The following is a 19,755-nucleotide window of genomic DNA, read 5'->3' as shown; positions in this document are numbered from 1 at the left end:
TAGTCTCTTCACAGACACCTGGATTGGCTCTGATTTAGCGTAGTAATTCATTTTGCAACAATAGAAGGAAATGTGACATATTTGATTGGTCGCTATGCAAAGATAACAATTAATGAAATCTTACAAAACATCTGTTCTCATATTTGATGAGTCCATATTCTTCAATTAATAGGCTTCTGTAACTGTCAGTCATAGTGTGGATCAGGCCTTACATTTTGATTGGTACACCTTACAGGGCTAGTTGAAACTGTCTTGTCAACATACCATTTGTGCATATAGAGAAGAGAGGATTGGTAGGGTGCATGTTTTTGACATCACTTGTCTATTATTCTACCATTAAGCTGACAATTTACCAATCTTCACTGCTTGTCCTATACAGTTAGTACAACTAGTATTTATTAGTATGTACCAGTTAGTAGAGGAAGGTATTTCTTAAAGAGGGAAAGGAGTCTCTTCCAAAAAGAAACACTATTTTTGAAAATCAGTCCATTGGTGAGATTTATGTTGCAACAGTAATAAGAGTAGCTGCCATTGGGATAGATGACTGCATACACAAATGGTTGTAAATATGTTGTGATCAACAGGATGCTCAAGGGCCTTGCAATGTAATGAAAACTCAGGAACACTAAAGCCTCTCTTTGTCTCCTAGGAGATATGCAATGGAAAACAATAAGTAGACAGTCATTTAACTGAAGACTGTATCGATGTCATCACACAAGGGGACTTATTAAGGTTACACAGGCAATGTTAGTTTTGGCATTTCCAAAATCTGAGTGCTTGACTTTGCCACCTTAACATTCTCTTAATATTGTTTTGTGTGTAAAATTTATTTAGACTGAACTAAAGAAAAGGAGAAGCACAAATACAAAAGAAAGTATGCTCTTACAAGGGAAACAGCACTGTTAATTCATAGTGATCCATCTTGGCTGTTGAAGGTATAGTGTGTATCTATACAATTTTTGGTTGTTATAGTGGATGTTTATATAGGTTGGGAAAATGCATGTTTTTCCATTGCTAGAGAAATAGTTGATTAAGGGCATGATTTTAGATTTAGTAGAGTTGTAGATGGATCCTTGAGTTCTGGGGGAAAAAAAATTCAGTTCTCACCTTATACCTCAAAGACAATTGTTTGGAGTATATATAAGGTCAGGTTACCCATGACATTATATATTTTATGATACAGCGTCAGGGGATCTTCAGAAGTCTCAATGGATGTACAGTAATTTAAAAAAGTAGCCATGCCGTGAACCAGGAACACACCTGTTGACATTTCTCTCTGGAGTTTTGGCTGCTTAGGCTGTCTATGGACAATTTAACAGACAAAGCTTTTGCCAGAAGAATTGTGAGTGTGATGAAGTTCAGAGTTTATAATATTTTGGCGCTCTCCATGGGATGTCTGGTCATGTATTTTTTTAATCCTCTGATAGATCTGATCAGGATTGTAAGACTTTCTGGATGCAGATACCTAATTGCCACCATTTACTGAAGTAATCAGTGCATAGGGGTAGGCAAGTTTGTTGAGGTAGACCTAACTTCTCCGCATGTTTTATTTTCAGTATAGCCATTAGCTTTCTGTTGAAGAAAGTGTCTGAGATGGTGGGAGATCTAGACAGCCTTACCTTGTTTGAAGCATGCTTCCCACGCTTTTCCTACTGTCCTCAAAACAAACACTGTTTGGGATCTTTTTTGGAGGCCTGGGTGCCGCCAGAGTCAGGAACCTGACTCTGGAGAACAAGTTGATCTCACAGTACCAACATATTTATATGAAGTATTTTTTTTCTGGTGCTTGCCCTCTCAAAAAAAGATTATTCCAAAGAGATTATTCTACTATTTCCTGTTTCCGTGAGAAGTTTACTTCTAATTGAATGGAGTTTCCAATGTTGGGGGAATATTAATTTATCCAACATCTGTTAATTTGATATATCTACATCTACAGTGTTTCTTATTTGTTTTTATGCCAAATTGTTGTCTAGAAGAAACACAGAAATCCGCTAGGGAAAAATTAAGGCCAGTGCAGTGTCCCATAAGAGAGCCAGAACGCCCTCCAGAGCTTGCCACAACCAAAGTGAAAGAAGAGACTAAGCAAAAGGCAACTGGAAATTGTTCAGAAAATTTAACAGGAGAAGCTGGGACTGAAGGACTTGTAAGTAAAATGATTACTCCACTTAAAGTTTGGGCAAGATTTCAAACAGCAGTATAATGCTATTATATAATAAACAGTATTATATAACCAGTATAATTTCTTTTGTCAGAAGCAAGAAGTTTTTTGCAGAAATTTTCTGTATATAACTAATTTTGCAGTAAGTTCAGTGATCTAATTTTCAGACAGCTACAATTCAGTAGAAACTGGACCTAGAAATCTCAGCCTTGGAACAGAATTCAGTTTTTGGAGTTTGCCCTTCTAAGAGTTTCTTAACATCTGCATGTATGGTGTAATTTGGATGACTGTGGCACTTTAATTCTCATTCATTCATTCATTCTTGAACTCTTATTCATTCATTCATTCAGTATTTCTAGGGTCAAATATCAAGGTAAGCATTAGCTAAATTCCATGTCCCTTCATTAACAAATACATGAGTGTGTGCACACTCTGAAATCAGTTTTCAAGTAAATTCACCTTTTAAATAATTCCAGAATTTATCAGAGCTTGGAGTACATGAGCTCAAACAACGAGAAGATTACCTGAAGCAGAAGAGAGATGTACTGATGGCTATGAAGAAGGAGTCAAGAAGTAATGTACAGTCACCATCAAATACAGATCAGAAAGAAGAGGCATTATCTCCTAAAGAGGTGAAGGGTGTAAACGTTTTAAATCAGCATGGCTAGCCTTGTCACAGAGCACTTCAGTGAAAACATGGATATTGCAGCTCAGTACTGAAACAGGACAAAAGAACAAGCAAGGAGTTGTAGAAATAGCGGCAAAACATCTGTGCACAATTAACAACAAACTAATCATGAGAAGGAAAGGAAAGCTTAGTGATTAAATGAAAATTAAATATATTTTCCCACAATAGTACATTGTCATAATGAATTCAAGTTCAGAGTTCATGCAGCTAATATTGTTCAATTATTTCACTAATTGACAACTTGGCCTAACCTGCTAGCGAAATGTGACTTTTCTTACTAGTTCCCTCAAATATTAGTCCATTTTTTTGCTATCATATGCAGAACAATTTTAGTGGTCATTGATGTGAGTTGGATTTTTTTCCAGAATGTATGATCTTATTTTACGGAAAATTTGAGTAGGGTTAGTTCTTTTTCTTTGAAACTTAGTAAAATGTGTTGGGTATATGATAAGTGAGGAAGTTGCCTATAGACTCAGTTAGTGTTGTGGAGTTTGCAATATTAAGTCTGTAGAAGGGTCAGGCAGTCTGAAGGATGGATATACTGGAAGCAGTTTTTCTGTGAGAGGAATGGAATAATGGGAAAGCTAACAGCATCTCTTTAAAACTAGCACAATAGCCTATTCTTAAAGGCACCTCCATTTCCTGTCTTTAGCTATCATTGAGGGATGGCCTAAAAGTTCATTGCTGTAGTCTGTCATTCTGTGGTAGAGGCAAGAATAAATTTAAAGAACCTGTTTGGCATAATGCAAGTAGACTATGCTGCCTGTGAATAGCAGCATCACAGCCAAAGAAAGGAATGTTTCCTTTTTTTAAGCTGAAAATGCAGATGACAATACTTAGTGAGTACTGGAAGTCTGGTAGGAGAAATGAAAATGCCAGTGCTTGTAGGTCTTCTTTTTGCTGTCTGTTCAAGCAGAGGAAGAATGGAATCTGTTATTTCTGGATAAGAGATCTTAAATTGAGCAAAATTATAGCCTTGGGCACCTGAACCATAAAGCATTCTTCAGCAGAGTTTTCTATGAGGTTTGTAAAAATGACTTAAGTGTGTAAAGTAAAAAGTACAGATTGTATACTCTCTAACAAGTTATCAGTTGTTTATATTAGCTGCTGGCAGGAAAAAAGCCCTGCTAAACACATAGGTGTTTTATGGTTTTCATTGAAGCAACTGTTTGCTATCAAGTGCTTGTTTGCATGCACATTTTACTGTGGCTGCATATATACTTTATATAAGGGTTTTTTTTTACCATAGCAGTACCCCTACAGTGTGTCCACCTTGCTCTTCCTCATGCTTTTGTATAGAGGGCATAAAGGGGAATTAGCTCTTCTTACTTTTTAGTTCTTCCTAAGCATCTTAGGACAGTGTTTGATCCTTGTACACTGCAGTTTTTGACTGTACAGCCATGTACTCTCCACTCGCAATTTGCTCACAATTAGCAGTTTCTTTGTTTTCCTTGTTTCCTAGACTTTTTATTCTTGTCAACAAGCAATGAGAGAATTTGTTTGGCTTTCATCACGTGGCTTCCCCTAGCCTAGCAAGGCCTTCATCTGAGATCAACTAGAACCTCACTCCCTTTGTTTAAGCATTGTTTCTTCCAGGTCTCCAGGCTTAAAAAATCTACACCTATTTGTGACAGGACTATGTTGGCCAGCAGCAGACTGCACTTGTGTCTTGGCTTTCTGAAAGAGTCCCACGTTCCAGGGAAGTGTGCCATTTGCAAGTCCTTCATTTCCCAAGCCGGAGAAGTTTGTGAGGCTGGGTTCTTAAGTGTAACCTGCTTGGTTGATATCTGGGCCCAGCCTTAGAACAGGAGGTGAAAGATCCAAGAAGGCATAAATACTAGGGAGGGAGCCTGCACTCCTTCACATTTTTGTTGTTATTGAAGTCTAAAGTTGGGAGGAGGGCAATGGAAGGAGTTGAGGAAAATATTTACAGTTGAGGTTCCTGAAAAAGTGTTCCTCATCTCTTCCTTGCTGTTTAACTTCTTAGACTCTTTGGCAGCAATGCAACACCAACAAACTTGGATGTGCCTTAATGCCAGGGCATAGTGCTCCCTGGTAGTGTTATGGAATCACAAGGACCAGTAGAGGGAACTCTCAACATTAGCTTTTTCAACACCAGCACTGAGGATGCAGTATGACAGTGGGCTTCCTCATTCACTAAGACTACAGGCGCTGGTGTTTTCAGCCTACCCAGAAGCTGTGCAACTCAGTGACCACTCTGTCCTTAAGTTGTACTTCCTTTCTTCAGTGGGAGACCTCATTGTTCTGCAGGAGCCAAATTTCTCACTGCTATCATCCGTGGCTTGCCACTGACACTTTACCTGCACAGTTGTTTCCACCATCTATGCAACCTCTTGGCCATTTATCTTCTGTCTCCTTGCTTGACTTCAGTAAGGACCAGGATTTGAAACATGCACCAGTGCTTATCATGGCTGTATCTTCCACAGTCTTTCTCCATCCCATTGCAAGTACAGGCTCCTTCTGGGGAGAGGTATTGGTCCATGCAATTCTTGACTCAAGAATGGTGGCAGGCAATTCCCAATAGGCAAATTCAAGGAAAGGTCTAGATACTGTTCCTTTGCCTTCATGGGTTCTGAAAGTGGAGCCTCCAGTAGCAGTCAGAGGCATACTCCACCAGAGCTAACACATACATGACATCCTTTCAAAATGTCTCTCCAGACACTTGAAGGCAGCCACCACAAGCAGTATTCATGCCTTCAACAAACAGTGCAGTCACTGAAGCTCCAAATACTGTGCCACATTGGGGAAAATGGTCCTGCAGTTGCTATTCACTCATGAGTTATCCACAGTGGGATGTGCATGTGGCTAAGCACTCAAAAGGAGAAATTTATTTCCCATAGTGATTGGAGAAGTGTAGTCCATAGGCATATTTGGTGGCATCTCTCTCTTCTTCCTGGGTGACCTTCACATCCTGAGATTCTGATGTTGAGAGGAAACCTGACCAACAGGACTGTGCAATGTATCTTACAGTGCAAAGCATAAGGAGGAGCAAGGTGAATGCACGCTAGATGGGTATTGTTAAGATACTACTACCAAGGCAGGTCTCCAGGTTTGAGTTCACAGGGTGCATGTGCACTCGCGGTGGAGAATGCATAGGACCATATCACACTCCACTTACCATTGTAGCTTCACTTTGTTGGTCATAGCCAAAACATTGGCCTAGAAAACTCAGTCTTCTATTTGTGGTACAATCAATGCATTTTTTTTAAAAAAGACTACTGTGAGTCATAAAAAGATCATTTTGTCAGAAAAGCTGTCTCCCCTTACATGCATACACGCTTCGGTTATTTAGTAGCGCAAAGTTGAGTCTCTCAGCAATGCCCCCTTCTTTTTCCTCCTCCTTTCCCTGCCATTTTTATTCTAATCACCACTTTCTAGTTAGCTCTGCTTCCTGCAATCTCTTCACAACATCCGACAAAGCCAGCCTGTTGCTTATAAAAGCTTATGCTATACATCTCTGATTCTGGTAGTGTGTAAGGTACAAATCAACCCTGCCTTCTGCCTGAAATCAGAAAATCATTCCAGTTGAGGATGCAGGAGACAGTTGTTTACATTACTCCAAAAGCAGTGGTCTAGCGATGTCATGACTGTGGTGGCCCAGGAATTATGCAGGAGGCAAGGATTTCTCAGAGCGATATCTTTAATGTCTTGGATTCAAAAGCTTATCTAACTATCTCAGCTATGCAGGTGGCCCAAGAAAAGATTTTCACCCTAAAAATCTTTGTCTCTCCAAAAAGCAGAACAATCTCACTTGATGAAATTTATGCTACCCAACATCACAACTCAAACAGCCCGTGTCTTATTAAATCCAGCTACAGATTCTGCTCTAAAACAAGGGAAAGAAAAGTGAAGTCCAAATGAACAAGACAGGGAAATTCAGAAATGCTTCCTTTGCACTGGTGTTTGAATAGTCAAAGAATACATAAGCTGCTTTTAATGTAGGATAGAAGCACTGTTTGCTGTGCTACGTATTTCATGCAGCTGTAAGTCCAGCAAAAGATGACTGTTTTACTTCCCAGCTTTGTGCTGAAACTTTTCCTACTGGAACAAAAAATTGGAGATTACAAGAGATACAAGAATCAGGTGCCAGGTTCAGGCCCTAAATCCAGAAGAGAAAAAAGTTAGATAAACTTGCCAGCCTACTTCTTGGTTTGATCTTTCTGGTTTGCTTTATATCAGTTTGTCATACAAACAATTGGTACAATTAGTTTTGAAGTGAAAAGCAGAAAAAAAATGTGTGGAAATATATTGAGGACTGACTCCTCTTTCAGTCAAAGGGTATTTTTTTAAAATTGATATGACATAGCTAGAAATGCAGGAAATTTACATGTTGTGGCCTAAATGGTGATTTACATAAAAATCCCTTCTCTCTCTCATTTTGAGGCTCATGGTCTGTTAAGATCCATTTTTGCTTTGATTACATTTGAGACTTTCTTGTTTTAAAATTGAAATGAGCAATGTCCCTTCTCGGGCGAAAACCCCAGCAAGAAATGTCTAGCTGACATCAGGGTTATTGGCACACATGCATACAATAGTAGCTTCTCTTCTACTTCTCCAGAAAAGATGTTGCAATAAGAAAGCTGTTAATTACATCCTCTCACAATAACATGTAGGAGCCACGCCAAGTATGATGGCACTGGCAGAGTCACCTTAACCTGCAGTGAGCAAAATGCTCATTTAAAGCAAGACTTTGAGGAAGAACTGGATGTAAAAGTAGTTAAATTACACTGGGATGGCTTTAAAATGCACTAACTAAAGGACTGTTAGAAAAATTCAAAGAACCTTCAAGGCACCTGGAAGAAAAAAAAAAAAAGAGAGCGCAAAACAGAGATGCAAGTGAATCAATGCTGACTTAACCTGAAATAGCAGTTATTCTGGAAGACCAAGTTGATAGAGGTTCCAGTTTGTTTCTTGAGGTAGCACACAACTGGAATAAGAGCCAAAGTGAAGAGTTTCTTTAAAAAAAAAAAAAAATCCTCTCTTCCCCCCAGTATTTTCTTTTTAAAAAAAATTCCATGGAATAAGGTTTTAATAAATCCTCTCCTAACTGAAATGCAAATATAGTTAGAAAAGTTTGTATAAAAACATTGTGACATTCATACAGTCATTTCCATTTGAAGTTTGCTGTTTTATAAAACAATGTTTCTAGTATCAAGTACTGCAAACTTTAACTGGAAAGTCAGGAACGATTTAGCTGATATCCTGTTATATTGTGCCAAGATTGAAGACTACCGTGACAATCTAGACAATGCATTGACTTGGCGTAATAAAGTGCACCTCACTGTACCAAAGCAATAAAGGTTCTGTAGTATGAAAACACAGCAATAACTTTCATCAGGCAGTAGGTGGATGTTAAAATACATTTTTAATTCAACAACTTGTTGGGCTTAAAAGCCAGCTTAATTAACAGGGAAGAAAAAAAATCACTAACAGCTCAGTACAGAGCAAAGCACACAGCATGAGTAAGCTTTAATGTAAAAATCTTATAACAAAGTACTTGGGGACCATTGGAGAGGATACCAGATTTGGCACTCTGTCACTAAATAATTTCAACAGTTGTGTTGTCCTCATCCAGAAGGATCAGGGCAGTGGAAGGATGGAGGCAGCAACACGTCCAGGAAAAAAAGGACTCTTCTCCCAAGCAACACAGAAAACCTAGAAGTCATACTTTATATGGAGAGTGAGCTCAAGGGATCAGGAAACATAACATGGCATGGGCAGCACCAATTACAGGTGCAGTTTGTTTGTTTGGTACCAAGTACATCAGTACAGAGGTCAACAATCCATGTCCTAGCTTTGTGGGTCCTTCCACCTGCTAAGCGCTGTTTGTCCCAACACATGCTGCGTTCCACCCCTTGCCCCCCACTGATGCTCCAGCCCTACCTTTTTACCCTTGCTGCTGAATTTACCCCTCAGCATTAGTTACAGCAACCTGCAGCACTTGGCAAAGTTAAGTGGAGACTGGGGCAGGGCACAAGCATGAGCCCTAATGGGATGGTTCCTGAAGCTGGGGTCAGCACCTTTAGAGGAAGAACACACTCTGAACATGTGTAGTGACAGTGTTTACTGTACTCTGTGCAAGACAGGGTATAATCTTCCCTTTGAGGGAAGATAGACTTGTTGTTTTGAAACAGAAGAGCAGTGTGCCAGATGACTTGCCAGAAGTACTGCGTTAGAAGTGTTAAATCTCTTCATGTGACCTTGCCCCCCCACAAGTATAGTCTTCCTACTTTAAGATGGAGCTTGCTCATTTTTAAAGGGGTTCTAGGATGTGGTAGGTTGTAAGTGCAGGGCATTGAACTCAATCCTGGAAGCTGCTCCAGGTTTAAGATTTTGTGGGCATCTACATGTGCATTTAGGTCTAAATTTAATACGCAGTAAGGTGATTTAGGCTGTCTACACACGTGCATGTTAGAGCACATTAACACCATGTGCATGGGCTGATGTGGGACTAAAGTTAGTCCCAGGTCAGTCCATCCACAGCATTAACGTGCCTTAATGTGCCTACACACACATTAATGCACTTTAGCTATTCACACCTAAAATTGCCATTTTTAGGGCACATTAAGGACATGCACATGTAGACACGCGTCCTTAATGTGCTGTAATAAAATCAGTTTGCATGCCCACGCCACCTGTGGCGCTCCATGCAGATAAATATTTCCATTTTGTTTTTAATTCACCTTTATGCACCTTGCTGCTGTACAAATGTTGGATATGAAACAAGTTGGGGGCCTCTGGCTGGGGAGCACAAAGGGCACTTTGGGGATGCAAAGGATGTACGATGCTCCCTCTTCTTGCTAACAGCCTAAGGCTAGGTACAGACGTTCAAAAAGCCTGAATCAGAATTAATTTAAGTTACATGGATTTCTGGAAGTGCCACAGTTTAGATTGGTGGCAAACAGTATACATTTGCCCTTTAGGGGCACAAGGGGAGAGGAGGGAAAGGGGCAAATCTTAGACCAGGTTTTGCCATTTTTAAACCAGTCGATGTGTGCCAAACTTCTGTTCTGAAACTGGTATTGATGGGTTTCTGATCACATACTGGTAAAAATGTAATATTTGTACCTGGCCTAAGTCTGACTATGAAATAAAGCTGCTAGTAGGATACCTACAAGATTGTTAGAAATTTCAAGTCTGGGGAGGGAGGTCACCCATATTGCATTTTTTTATTTTCATTTTTTATTGCTGAATTCTGAACTGTAGGGAAAAAAAAATCTTATTTACTGTCTGAACTGACTTGTGGTTTTGTGTTATATGCTTAACACTGGAACCATCAAAGGAAGATTCCTTTTATTAAAGGGTATTTTTTCAGCATTTTCCACAAAGCCATTGAGGTTACTTACTGTAACAGAATTTTAATTTTGTTTTCAGGAAATGTCAGAAGAGGAGAAGCAAAGACTGCTGCTAAAGAGGAGAATGCTTGCAGCAAAACTTAAAGAAGAAGTTATTAATAAGCGGTAGTTCAAGGAATTTCAGGCCATAGGAAAAGAACAGAATTTCATCTAGAATAAATTATTTAACCAACAACTCAACATGCTTGCTTTCAAACATATATTATTTTTATATATGCATTTTACAGAACATGAGCAACTCATTTCTTCATATACATAAAAACAATGATGCAATTGAAACTGGATTTAAAACTCATTTACCAAGCAGGCCAAGATTTCTGAAACCTCAGTTTCACAAAGATCAGCTGGATCTGCTGGAGGCTGAACCCTAACAGAAGGTAAGGACCTCAGTAAGGACTCAAGATCCAAAATTTAGGCACCATTTTTGAAAGCTGTGGCCATAGCCGCTTGTTAATAATATGTAGAACAACCATGGATTTTAAATCATTCAAACACTTGTTAAAGCTAGAGATAAAGCACTTCCCTGTCTCAAAATGTATTAGAAATGTTTACAACATGGAGAACATTATCTGAAAACTTCCTAAATGCAGAACTTTTTCCTTTTATTAGAATCTGTCATTATAGCAAGTAATTATGTTCAGTTGTCAAATAAAGTTTAATCAGCTAACAAGGAAATACTGCTTGATAATCTTATGTTTAAGACACAGGAAATGCAACTGAAACCTTTGAAGTCAGGAGACGCAGGCAATTTCCATGTTAACCGTAGGCTCCTTTATTTATAAGTTTCCCTGGCCTTTTTTCAGTAACCCGTACTCTTGTGCAGAAAACATCAGCTATTCAGTTTGACATGTTGCTGTGTTTGGTCTCATCTCAGAATTCAAGATCTTGACATCAATGTTACCATTTCATTCACCATAAACACTGCTTCGACTAGTCACCTCAGAGGAAAAGAAAAGAACTGCCCCCCATCTTTCCCCCGCAAAACCTGTATCTGCAAGCTTTCATCTAGAGCAGTAAGTGAATAAAAACCAACCCAGCCGATCCAAATTTCATGTAACTTTTTATTAAAATAGCATTTATAACTGATACATGTTGGCAGATGTAATATTAAAAAAAATCTGCAGTGGAGGGGCCCCAGGCATTAGAATGTGGGCTGTCCCATAGCAGAATCCATACAGGATGTGGTATATCACAGGGAGAAGAATCTTGGTTTGCCTGAGGCAGGTGATCCTGGAGATTAGCTAGTCAGAGGGAACACAATGTGTCACCCATAAAAAGGGTTTTAAAAAGTTTGATAAAAATATCCAAAGCCTTAAGATAACATCAAATGTCTTTTCCTTTAGTTTTATTCTAGAGCAACTAGAAAAATCCATGACGTTCACATACTGTAGAAAAAAGCTCAAAAGCTGGTCTGAATGTATCCTCTTAAAGCTCCTGACAAGTTCTCAGAGAGAAAATTAGAAGAAAAACAATGAAAGCACATTTTGGGGTAAAATCTTTCTTTCTTTTTAAAAACAAAAACCAAAACCTGATAACTAAGGTTACAGATCAGGTGATGATGTTTTGAGCCTCTGAAGGGGAAAGGCACATAACTACATGACTTTTGAGCTTCTTCATTAAAAGGTAAGGATAGATTTATAGGAATCTGTTATCTTTAAGGGGGGAGAGAAAGGGAGACTCATCACAAAAACCAGAACCCTGAAGTGGAGATCAGGGAAGGGAGCAACTGGTTACAACACTGCAATTTTGGTTGAAGCAGCCAAGGACTGATTTCCTTAGTCGCCGCCTTAGCTTTTAAGGTCTCTTATTCAGATGGATAGGAGGGGGAGCCCCATTCTTGGTTGCCTGGAGCCCACGAGGGGCAACAATGTATTTCCCCCAGGTCCACGCACATTAAACTGTCACCCATCAGAATGCTGTGTGTCCAACCTCTGGGCGCTCAGATCTCATGCATTCTGTCTGGTAGTTGATCTAGTGGTATATACTGACTGTTTAAAAACTGCATGTCTCATTACAGTATACTCTAAAATGGTCACCTTTCAAAATTAGGAGTTGATTTACCATGTACAACAAACCAAACAAAAGCAATAATTATGGAATTACAGGGTCACATTTTAATTCCTGAATTTTACAGTTCAGCATTAATATCACCACATGTATACAAATGGTGTAAAACAAGTACAGTGGTATTTTTAATACAAAATAAACTTCTGTTTTATGGAAAAAACTATACTTCATATCTACACAGACAGCCCATCTTTTCCAAACAATAGCTAAAATTAAAATTAACTACAAAAATCTCCAAAACAGGGGAACTGCTTCAGTTTAAACTATTCCAGGAGAAATGGACCCATAACACGTATTACAAGAGTGAACTATGTGGTGGTTTCCAGCTGTTTTCATATTTTAACATCTCTGATACATTAATTGTAATTTGGGAAATTTCTCACTTCATGATCTCAGATCATATATGGGCACACTAACATTAAAATATTTACAGTTCACTGCTGCTCTGAGAATAAAACCTCAAATTGTTTGCCTCCATCAATTGACCTATTCTGTTGCAATCTGCTTACATACATGGAATGTGCTTCTTACTTTAAAAAAAAACAACAGCTTTCATCTTACACCCAGATTCAGGTGCTGCATGTTGATTCTGCCTCAAATCGCCTGGTGCACTGTTAGTAATAATTCCATCTTGGTCCAAAATGACTCAGGTGTTAAATGCCACTAAATTCAACACTACTCAAAACTGGTTAGTGTTTCTTATTACCACCTCAGTTATACAATTTAAACTCGCAAATGTGAAAATACACTTGCTGCTCAAGGAAGAGAGAGAGCTTCACTACAACAAAGCAGAACGTGACTCAGTTTAGTATCTTCCGTAACATGAGGTGCTGGCTGTACTCATGTAGTTTACAGCACTACTTTATTAGTGCTAGCCATTTCTCAGTATTTGCTCGAGAGCTACTGATCCTTGGCATAGATATCACTGGATATCTAGTTTCAAAAACAAGCAGATTAACACAACTGTCCACTTTGAATCCGGCTTCCTTTTTCTCCGCTTCAAATCATGAACTGAAAAACCCAACAACTCAACATGCACTATAATACAGGGTGCTCCCTACTTGCACGGGCAGAAGCATGGTTGAATTTGCAACTAATGGTCCCAAAGTCTGGACTTATTTTTCTGCAAATAGAATTCATTTTCCCTTCATATTTTAAAAAGAGGCAATTGCTAAAACACAACGGACAGCACCATTACAAAATTAAGATTACTGGGTTTGAAGTTGAAGCTTTACATTTTTTCCTAGCTGTTACACACTGGGGAAAACCCTGCAATATTAAAAATTGTTTACCATACTTATTTCCCCTCCCCAGACCCTCCCAAAACCTGAGACTTTCCTCACTGAGAAGCCATCATCCAGGTTCTGAATACTAACCCACCTTTTTTTTTTTCTTGACAGCCTGAATGGCAGACTCCTTATTTACTAGAAAGAGATTAAGTTCCTTGGAAGCCTTGAGTTTATAGAACTAAACCTTTCTAGCTGATATACTGAGTGTCTTTTGCTACTCCTTGTATTATCTTATATATTCAAGGGAGAAAGCTTTCTGATTCAGACTTTTTTTAGCTCTTTGAACAGTTGCAGCATTTGAGACCCCACAATAAAAGTTTATTCCAAGGTTTTTATGAACCAAGACGAGGTCTTTTCCTTGGAGATGTCTCCTCCTCTTCATCTTCCTCTTCATCATCAGGATAATCCACCAGGCCAACTAGACTTCCCTGCCAATTGTAAATAAAAAAAAATTTAAACTGCAAAAAATATATCTCCCCAGAAATGCGCAACTACGTGAAACCAGTAGATGTCCCTTTGTCAACTTGAGGCTGCACAAGCTTCAGAAGATAAGTCTATTAGGACTGACTTCCACCCACAAAAAGATAGTTTTCACAGTGACTGGGCATATGAAATAAAGGTGGCAAGTCATCTGTTGAGAAAAGATTTCACCAGCAAAGTAAGTTGGGTCGGGCTGACCTGTAATATTTTATAGTACAAATCTCTAACAGAGAGAGACTGTGCTTTCTACATAAAAAGCAAGCAAAATGATAGTTCTGAAAGTTAACAGTAACTGAAATACTCTGAGCCTGTCCACACGTGTACTCTCACCCATGAACCTTTGACCAGATACTTTTTCCCTCAGCAGCACTTGTCTCACCCCCAAACCCCAGATCCCAGGCGGGCAATACTTAAGAGTCTGTGCCTCAGAGAAACAGGCAGGGGAGCAATGTGAATATGGCCAATATGTTTTGAACTCCAGTTACTTTCACTCAATAAATTCCAAAGCAGTGCCCACGTGCTCTGGGGCTGGGCTCGTGAGTCCCCTTTTGGTGAACAGCAATTGGAGAACCATCCTCTCAAAAGCAGCTTCCGCCCCAGAGGCCATAATAGTGTAACACTTACTGGGCATGTACTTAGCTTTCTGTAACCAGCTTGCAGATCTTGTATACTGAGATACTGTGAAAGGAAGTATGGTAAACACCTGGCCTCTGGCAGAGTGGTGCAAATAATGGCACCTCCAGTTCTGCAGTCTCATTCCAGTTGTGTACAGCCTGATTGCCCACGTGGTCAATCTCTGGATTGATATCCTGAGCCCTTAGAATCTTTCACTGCAGCTGCAAAGACCCGCAGAGTTAAGGAAGGGCTCGGTCCTAGAAAGGTGATAAGCCAAAGCCCTCTTGACACTGAGTGAGTGCAGAGAAGAAGGTTTGGGCAGAGCGAGTTTCTGGAAGAAGGGTCTTGTAATCCAATGACTCAGGTAGAATTCAGAAACCACCTGCTTGCTACAAGAACAGTGTGAAGGTCCTCAAGATTTTGTCCCTACAGAAAGGGGTGGATCATTCACTATAAAAGACTTGTATATCACTCACTTCCTGCTGAGGTAAATCAGTGTTAGGATTTCTTTTCCTGAACAGGTGGAGCAGACAGCACCTTGCCATAGACTCAAATTGTGGGCTCATATGGGAGCTAAGAACCAAATTTAGGTCCCACATGGGGAATCAGGTAAACCCTTAGCTAACAAACACTTTAGAAACCTGTAGCTAGATGAGAAGAAACAGCTGTCACCTGGCAGAGAGCTGAGCCAGCATGGCTGGCAGCTGCATGTCAAACACAGAGACGGGTCCATGTTCTTAAGCACCAAGAGATGGGACAAAGTTTGGGATAATATCATTCCAAGTGAATTTTCTACGTGGCACCAGATGGAAATCCAAGCCATTCTGTGCAGCTAGCAGAGTCCTTCCCATTATGGATGAAGATGGCCCGACTGAGACAATGTGCGAAGAGCCATCCAGCATCCAGGCTGTGAGATGAAGAGAATGCAAAACTTCGTTCTACTCCCAAAACTCTGCCATCCATGCAGGAGCTATCAGGAATACTGCCACACTTTGAAGACTACCAGAGGGATTGGAGGTCTGGGTGGGACCGAGGTGTACAAACCTCTTAGCCAAGGAATCAGGAACATAATGGACACGGAACACAGACTTGTAAGGTCTTCTCCTGGAACAAAAGGACCAGCACTTCCTGTTGACCGAGATTTGAAAAAAAATGCATCCACAATCCACTCAGTCTTGTGGCACAAGGAGACGATTCTGCTGAGACTTTCTGTCGCGATGTTCTGAAGGCCTAGGATGTGTTCAACTGAAAGTTTTATTTGGCGATGGATACACCAAAGCCAGAGGTGACCTCTTCCCTCATTCAAAAGGGGAAACACTTCTGCCATGCTATTTAAATGAAACACAAAAGCGTAGCAGACAGGTGACTTGCACATGATACCTCTGAATGCAATGAAGGCCAAGATTTCCACCTTGAATTACAAAACACTGATGTGGAGTTTCACTTCTTCCTTGTCCAGAAACCCTGCATGTGGTGATGATCATCAATATGAGCTCTGCATCCCAGAAGAGAAGCATCCATTACAACAGACACCCATCATATGAAGAAGAAAGAGCATAGCTTTGCACAGATTGTTACGGTCCCTCCATCACATGGGGCCAGCACAGTACTCAGGACCACTACAGTCATGCTCAGAGAATGTGTCTAAAATGAAAGCTGCCCATGTCCCGGGGTAACATCTGGCCTGTAGTGCTACAGAGGTTCAGGTAGCCACACAGTCGACTACAGAAAAAAAAAGTTCTCATGTCTCTCTGTCATGGGGTACCATCCCAGATAGGTAAATGGACTGGGAAGAAAAATTAAAAAGGACTTGTTCCAGGGAAGAAGTTCAGGGATCAATGTGATGGTGCTGGATGGCACAGAAAAAAAAAAAAAAAGGGGCCTAGGGTTAGAGGGATATAGGTACCAGGCCACTAGCCCAACCAAACCTGACTGTTCCCTTAGGAATAAGTGGGAGGAGAAACAAAAGGCAACAAACTAAGGTGAACTGTCTGAAGGAGAAAAAGGCATAATTGAAGGCCAAGTCTTACAAAGCTGAAAAGTATTAACATTTTAAATAGTCTTTCATTATTTAAAATGGTTCACTGTGTTATTCAGTATTGGTTTTGCGAGGTGCTTAATACTTCCTTAATTTAGTCCTGAGGATCCCCATCTTGCTCCCAACACTATTTACACTTCCCTTTTTAAAAGTCATGCAATGAATGTTCTTTTAGGCTGTGGGTCTGATGAGTTGCCAATTTATAAACCACTGTTTTTAGGATGACTACGTGAAATTGCTACAAATGACTCTCTTCTGCTTGCATGATCTGAAGAGCTTATGGTTCAGAAACTGAAACTGGACATTTAACAGAGCTTTACATCACCAGGAACTCAAGTATCACCTAGCTCCCCTTCCTTGCGTGTCTGCTTAACATGATCATGGATTCCATGACAGTGGTTCCACCAAACAGATGACTGAGAAAAAAAAAAAGGCTGTATTACATATGCCACATCATTAAGTAGTATGAGAAACATGTTGGGGCACAGAATTAACTACACATTATGACTGCAATAGTCAATTATTTGGAAACGAGTCACTTTATATGCAGAAAATGCAGGTTTAGTGATTACAGCTGCCACAATTTATAAGCACTATGCAGCTGTAAAATATGGTTTGTAGCAGGGTCTGACAGAGTAAGATTTAATATAGTCCAATCAATGGTTTCATTAAGAGGTTTTAGATATTACGAACAGCTCATATCCCTTCTTTTTCTGGAGTACAGAAGCTCTGCTTTTACTCTCACCTTAGTGGCTGTTACTGCTGTAGTCAAGTTTGCATTCTTTGATGAAGAGCCATTAGAGTTTGTTGGTGACGTCTGAGCTGCTACAGATTTACTGTTTGTACTATTTGCTCCATTAGCTGCACTGGCAGAGTGGGAAAAAGTAAATTTGAATCCGCCAGCAGAAGTCCTTTTTGGGAGGTTCTCTTTGTCTTCACTCTCTTTAGCTGAAAGACAAAAATGTTCATACTGAGCATACAACAGTTGTACAGTATTTTTACTAATGCGCACCCTAAATATAAAGACTGTAAAGAAGGGACTGTGGAGCTGAACTAAATTCACAAGCCACATGGCACCTCCCCTCTCCCTCCAGAACTAGGGTGCATGTCTCAGGCAAGGAACTGATTTCCATGTTGGAATGGCAGCACTGGGCTGTGCTCACAGAGGTGAAGGCTACAGCTGCACGCAGCAGGGACAGAACCCCCTTGGTCAGCATCTGTCTCTCCCCCCGCTGCAGAGCAAGCAGCTACAGATTTAACCCTTTCAGGCTTAATTCGGCAGTGGCTGCAAAATGGCTAAACCTGTAGCTGTTGGCAGAGCAGCAGGGAGAGGGGGAGTGACAGTGAAGAAGGGGCTTTGAACTGGTGACATGGCAGGAAAGGCTCTGGAAGTATCTTTCTTTCTTTATGCTGTCTTCCCATAACAAGGAACGTGTCTTATTTGGGAATGTGCATATGCAAATAAATATGGTAGGTCAAGCCAAAATAAACGTGTACAATCAAGAGGGTTTGTTAAGAAGGTAATAGCAACTTCAATTCACACTACAAACTTACAGTTAATTTACTGATGAGAATACAGATCACTCCTTAGGATTCAAAGGAAACTGCTAATGTGTTAACACAAGACAGTCCACATAGGAACCAATCACACAATATACAATGATTAGAATTTTCATTTGTGTAGATTTGAAATTAGAAATACCTTTTTTCGTTTCCATAAATTTTTCATAACTATCTGGAAAATCATCCTCTGCTTTTGATTTCTCAACTGGAGGTACAACAGCTTCACCTTCTTCCTCTTCATCTTCATTGAACCACATTTCCTCATCCTCCTCTAAAGCTCTTGCATCTCTGCGAAATCTGTTGCTCCGCAATATAGATGGAACACTGTAAGAAATACCACAAAATGACTCAAGTTCTGTCGGTTCACAAACCCAAAAACCCCATGTCTCATTAACGTAAGATAGATTAACACCCAGTCATCCAAACAACAGCAAACTTAATTAGCTTAATGGAAAGTTTCTGGTGCCTTAAGATAAATAATGAAGACAACCTAGCATAATTCACTTAATTAAGTCCCAGTGTCCTCTTTCTAGGCACTAATATAAATCAATAAATAAAAATCCAAACAAAACACCAAAAAGTAAATTTGAATCTGCATGACAAGTTTCACAGAGAATTCCACTCACCTTTTCCAAATTCTTGTAATCATTTAAAAAAAATCTATTCCTAAATATGTTATACAGGTACATATTGCCGTGTCCCAAGAACAGCCAAAAATGTAGCTTAGTTCAATTTCTTTTGTATTTCTGTGAATTTTCAACAAAAAAAAGAATTCTTCCAACCCTCATCCAAGAATTTATTATTTAACTTGACAAGCTCCACAAATCATAATATTGTATAATCATGTTGTGAGGAAATAAGAACATGAAATATTAAGTCACCAAACATACAATACAACTAGTTTGAGAAATCCTCTAGGAAGAGCAGCGAGGGATATTAGAATAATTTCAGCCTCAAGATATATGAACAATACAATACCTGTTCAACTTCTGGTTCTGTCTGTCTTTTTCTTGTTCATATTTAGTCTTCAGTCCCTTGAACGTCTGAACGTATTCAATGGATTCAAGTGCATTATAAAAGTTTTCAACTATATGTGCAATAAGTGACTTGATATCTTCCTGCATAAGCACAAAACAATATTTAAACTGTTAAGATGTAAAAGATCAAAGGTTTTCATGAAAGCTAAGAGCATTTTACTACAATTATCAACTCCTTTCCCAAAATGGGGAGGGGAGGGGAAGGAAGGGAAATTACTGTAAGAGACAGCTGAGGATGTTATTTGAAGTTCCTCTTCATGGGGGGGGATAGAAATCAATCTTTAGAAACATTTCTGCTTATTTAAACATAAACAGAAAGATAACCCTTGGATTAATATAGTGCTTATTTCTAACTTCCTGCCCCATTCCCATTTGTGGTATCAATATGAATTTCTGGAGGGATGCATCTAATGCCTTTCATGAGGGCTAGTCCCATCATGTGGA

At 39.6% G+C, this 19,755-nt stretch overlaps 2 protein-coding genes across 3 annotated transcripts in view; one reads left to right on the top strand and one right to left on the bottom strand.

Annotated features, from left to right (window-relative positions):
* The window catches only part of CFAP36 (cilia and flagella associated protein 36), a 54,597-nt gene extending 44,200 nt beyond the window's left edge, over positions 1–10,397 (top strand). Inside the window, exons 8-10 of the mRNA XM_019516672.1 lie at positions 1,974–2,143; positions 2,635–2,790; positions 10,242–10,397. Coding sequence (XP_019372217.1) covers positions 1,974–2,143; positions 2,635–2,790; positions 10,242–10,331 — 416 coding nt within the window. The 3' untranslated portion in view covers positions 10,332–10,397. The remainder of the gene's footprint in view (positions 1–1,973; positions 2,144–2,634; positions 2,791–10,241) is intronic.
* Positions 10,398–11,269: 872 nt separating this feature from the next.
* The window catches only part of PPP4R3B (protein phosphatase 4 regulatory subunit 3B), a 54,080-nt gene continuing 45,594 nt past the window's right edge, over positions 11,270–19,755 (bottom strand). For both annotated transcript variants that reach the window (XM_019516669.1, XM_019516670.1), the window contains exons 13-16: positions 19,253–19,392; positions 18,414–18,598; positions 17,457–17,659; positions 11,270–14,006 (exon numbers count right to left, since the gene is read on the bottom strand). In XM_019516669.1, the coding sequence (XP_019372214.1) occupies positions 13,911–14,006; positions 17,457–17,659; positions 18,414–18,598; positions 19,253–19,392 (624 nt within the window). In that variant the 3' untranslated portion in view covers positions 11,270–13,910. The remainder of the gene's footprint in view (positions 14,007–17,456; positions 17,660–18,413; positions 18,599–19,252; positions 19,393–19,755) is intronic.

This window comes from Gavialis gangeticus, unplaced genomic scaffold (assembly GCF_001723915.1).
Source record: "Gavialis gangeticus isolate Ggan-Ray unplaced genomic scaffold, GavGan_comp1, whole genome shotgun sequence".
In the NCBI taxonomy this organism is placed as follows: Eukaryota; Metazoa; Chordata; order Crocodylia; family Gavialidae; genus Gavialis; species Gavialis gangeticus.
This window is presented reverse-complemented; position numbering and strand designations above follow the sequence as displayed.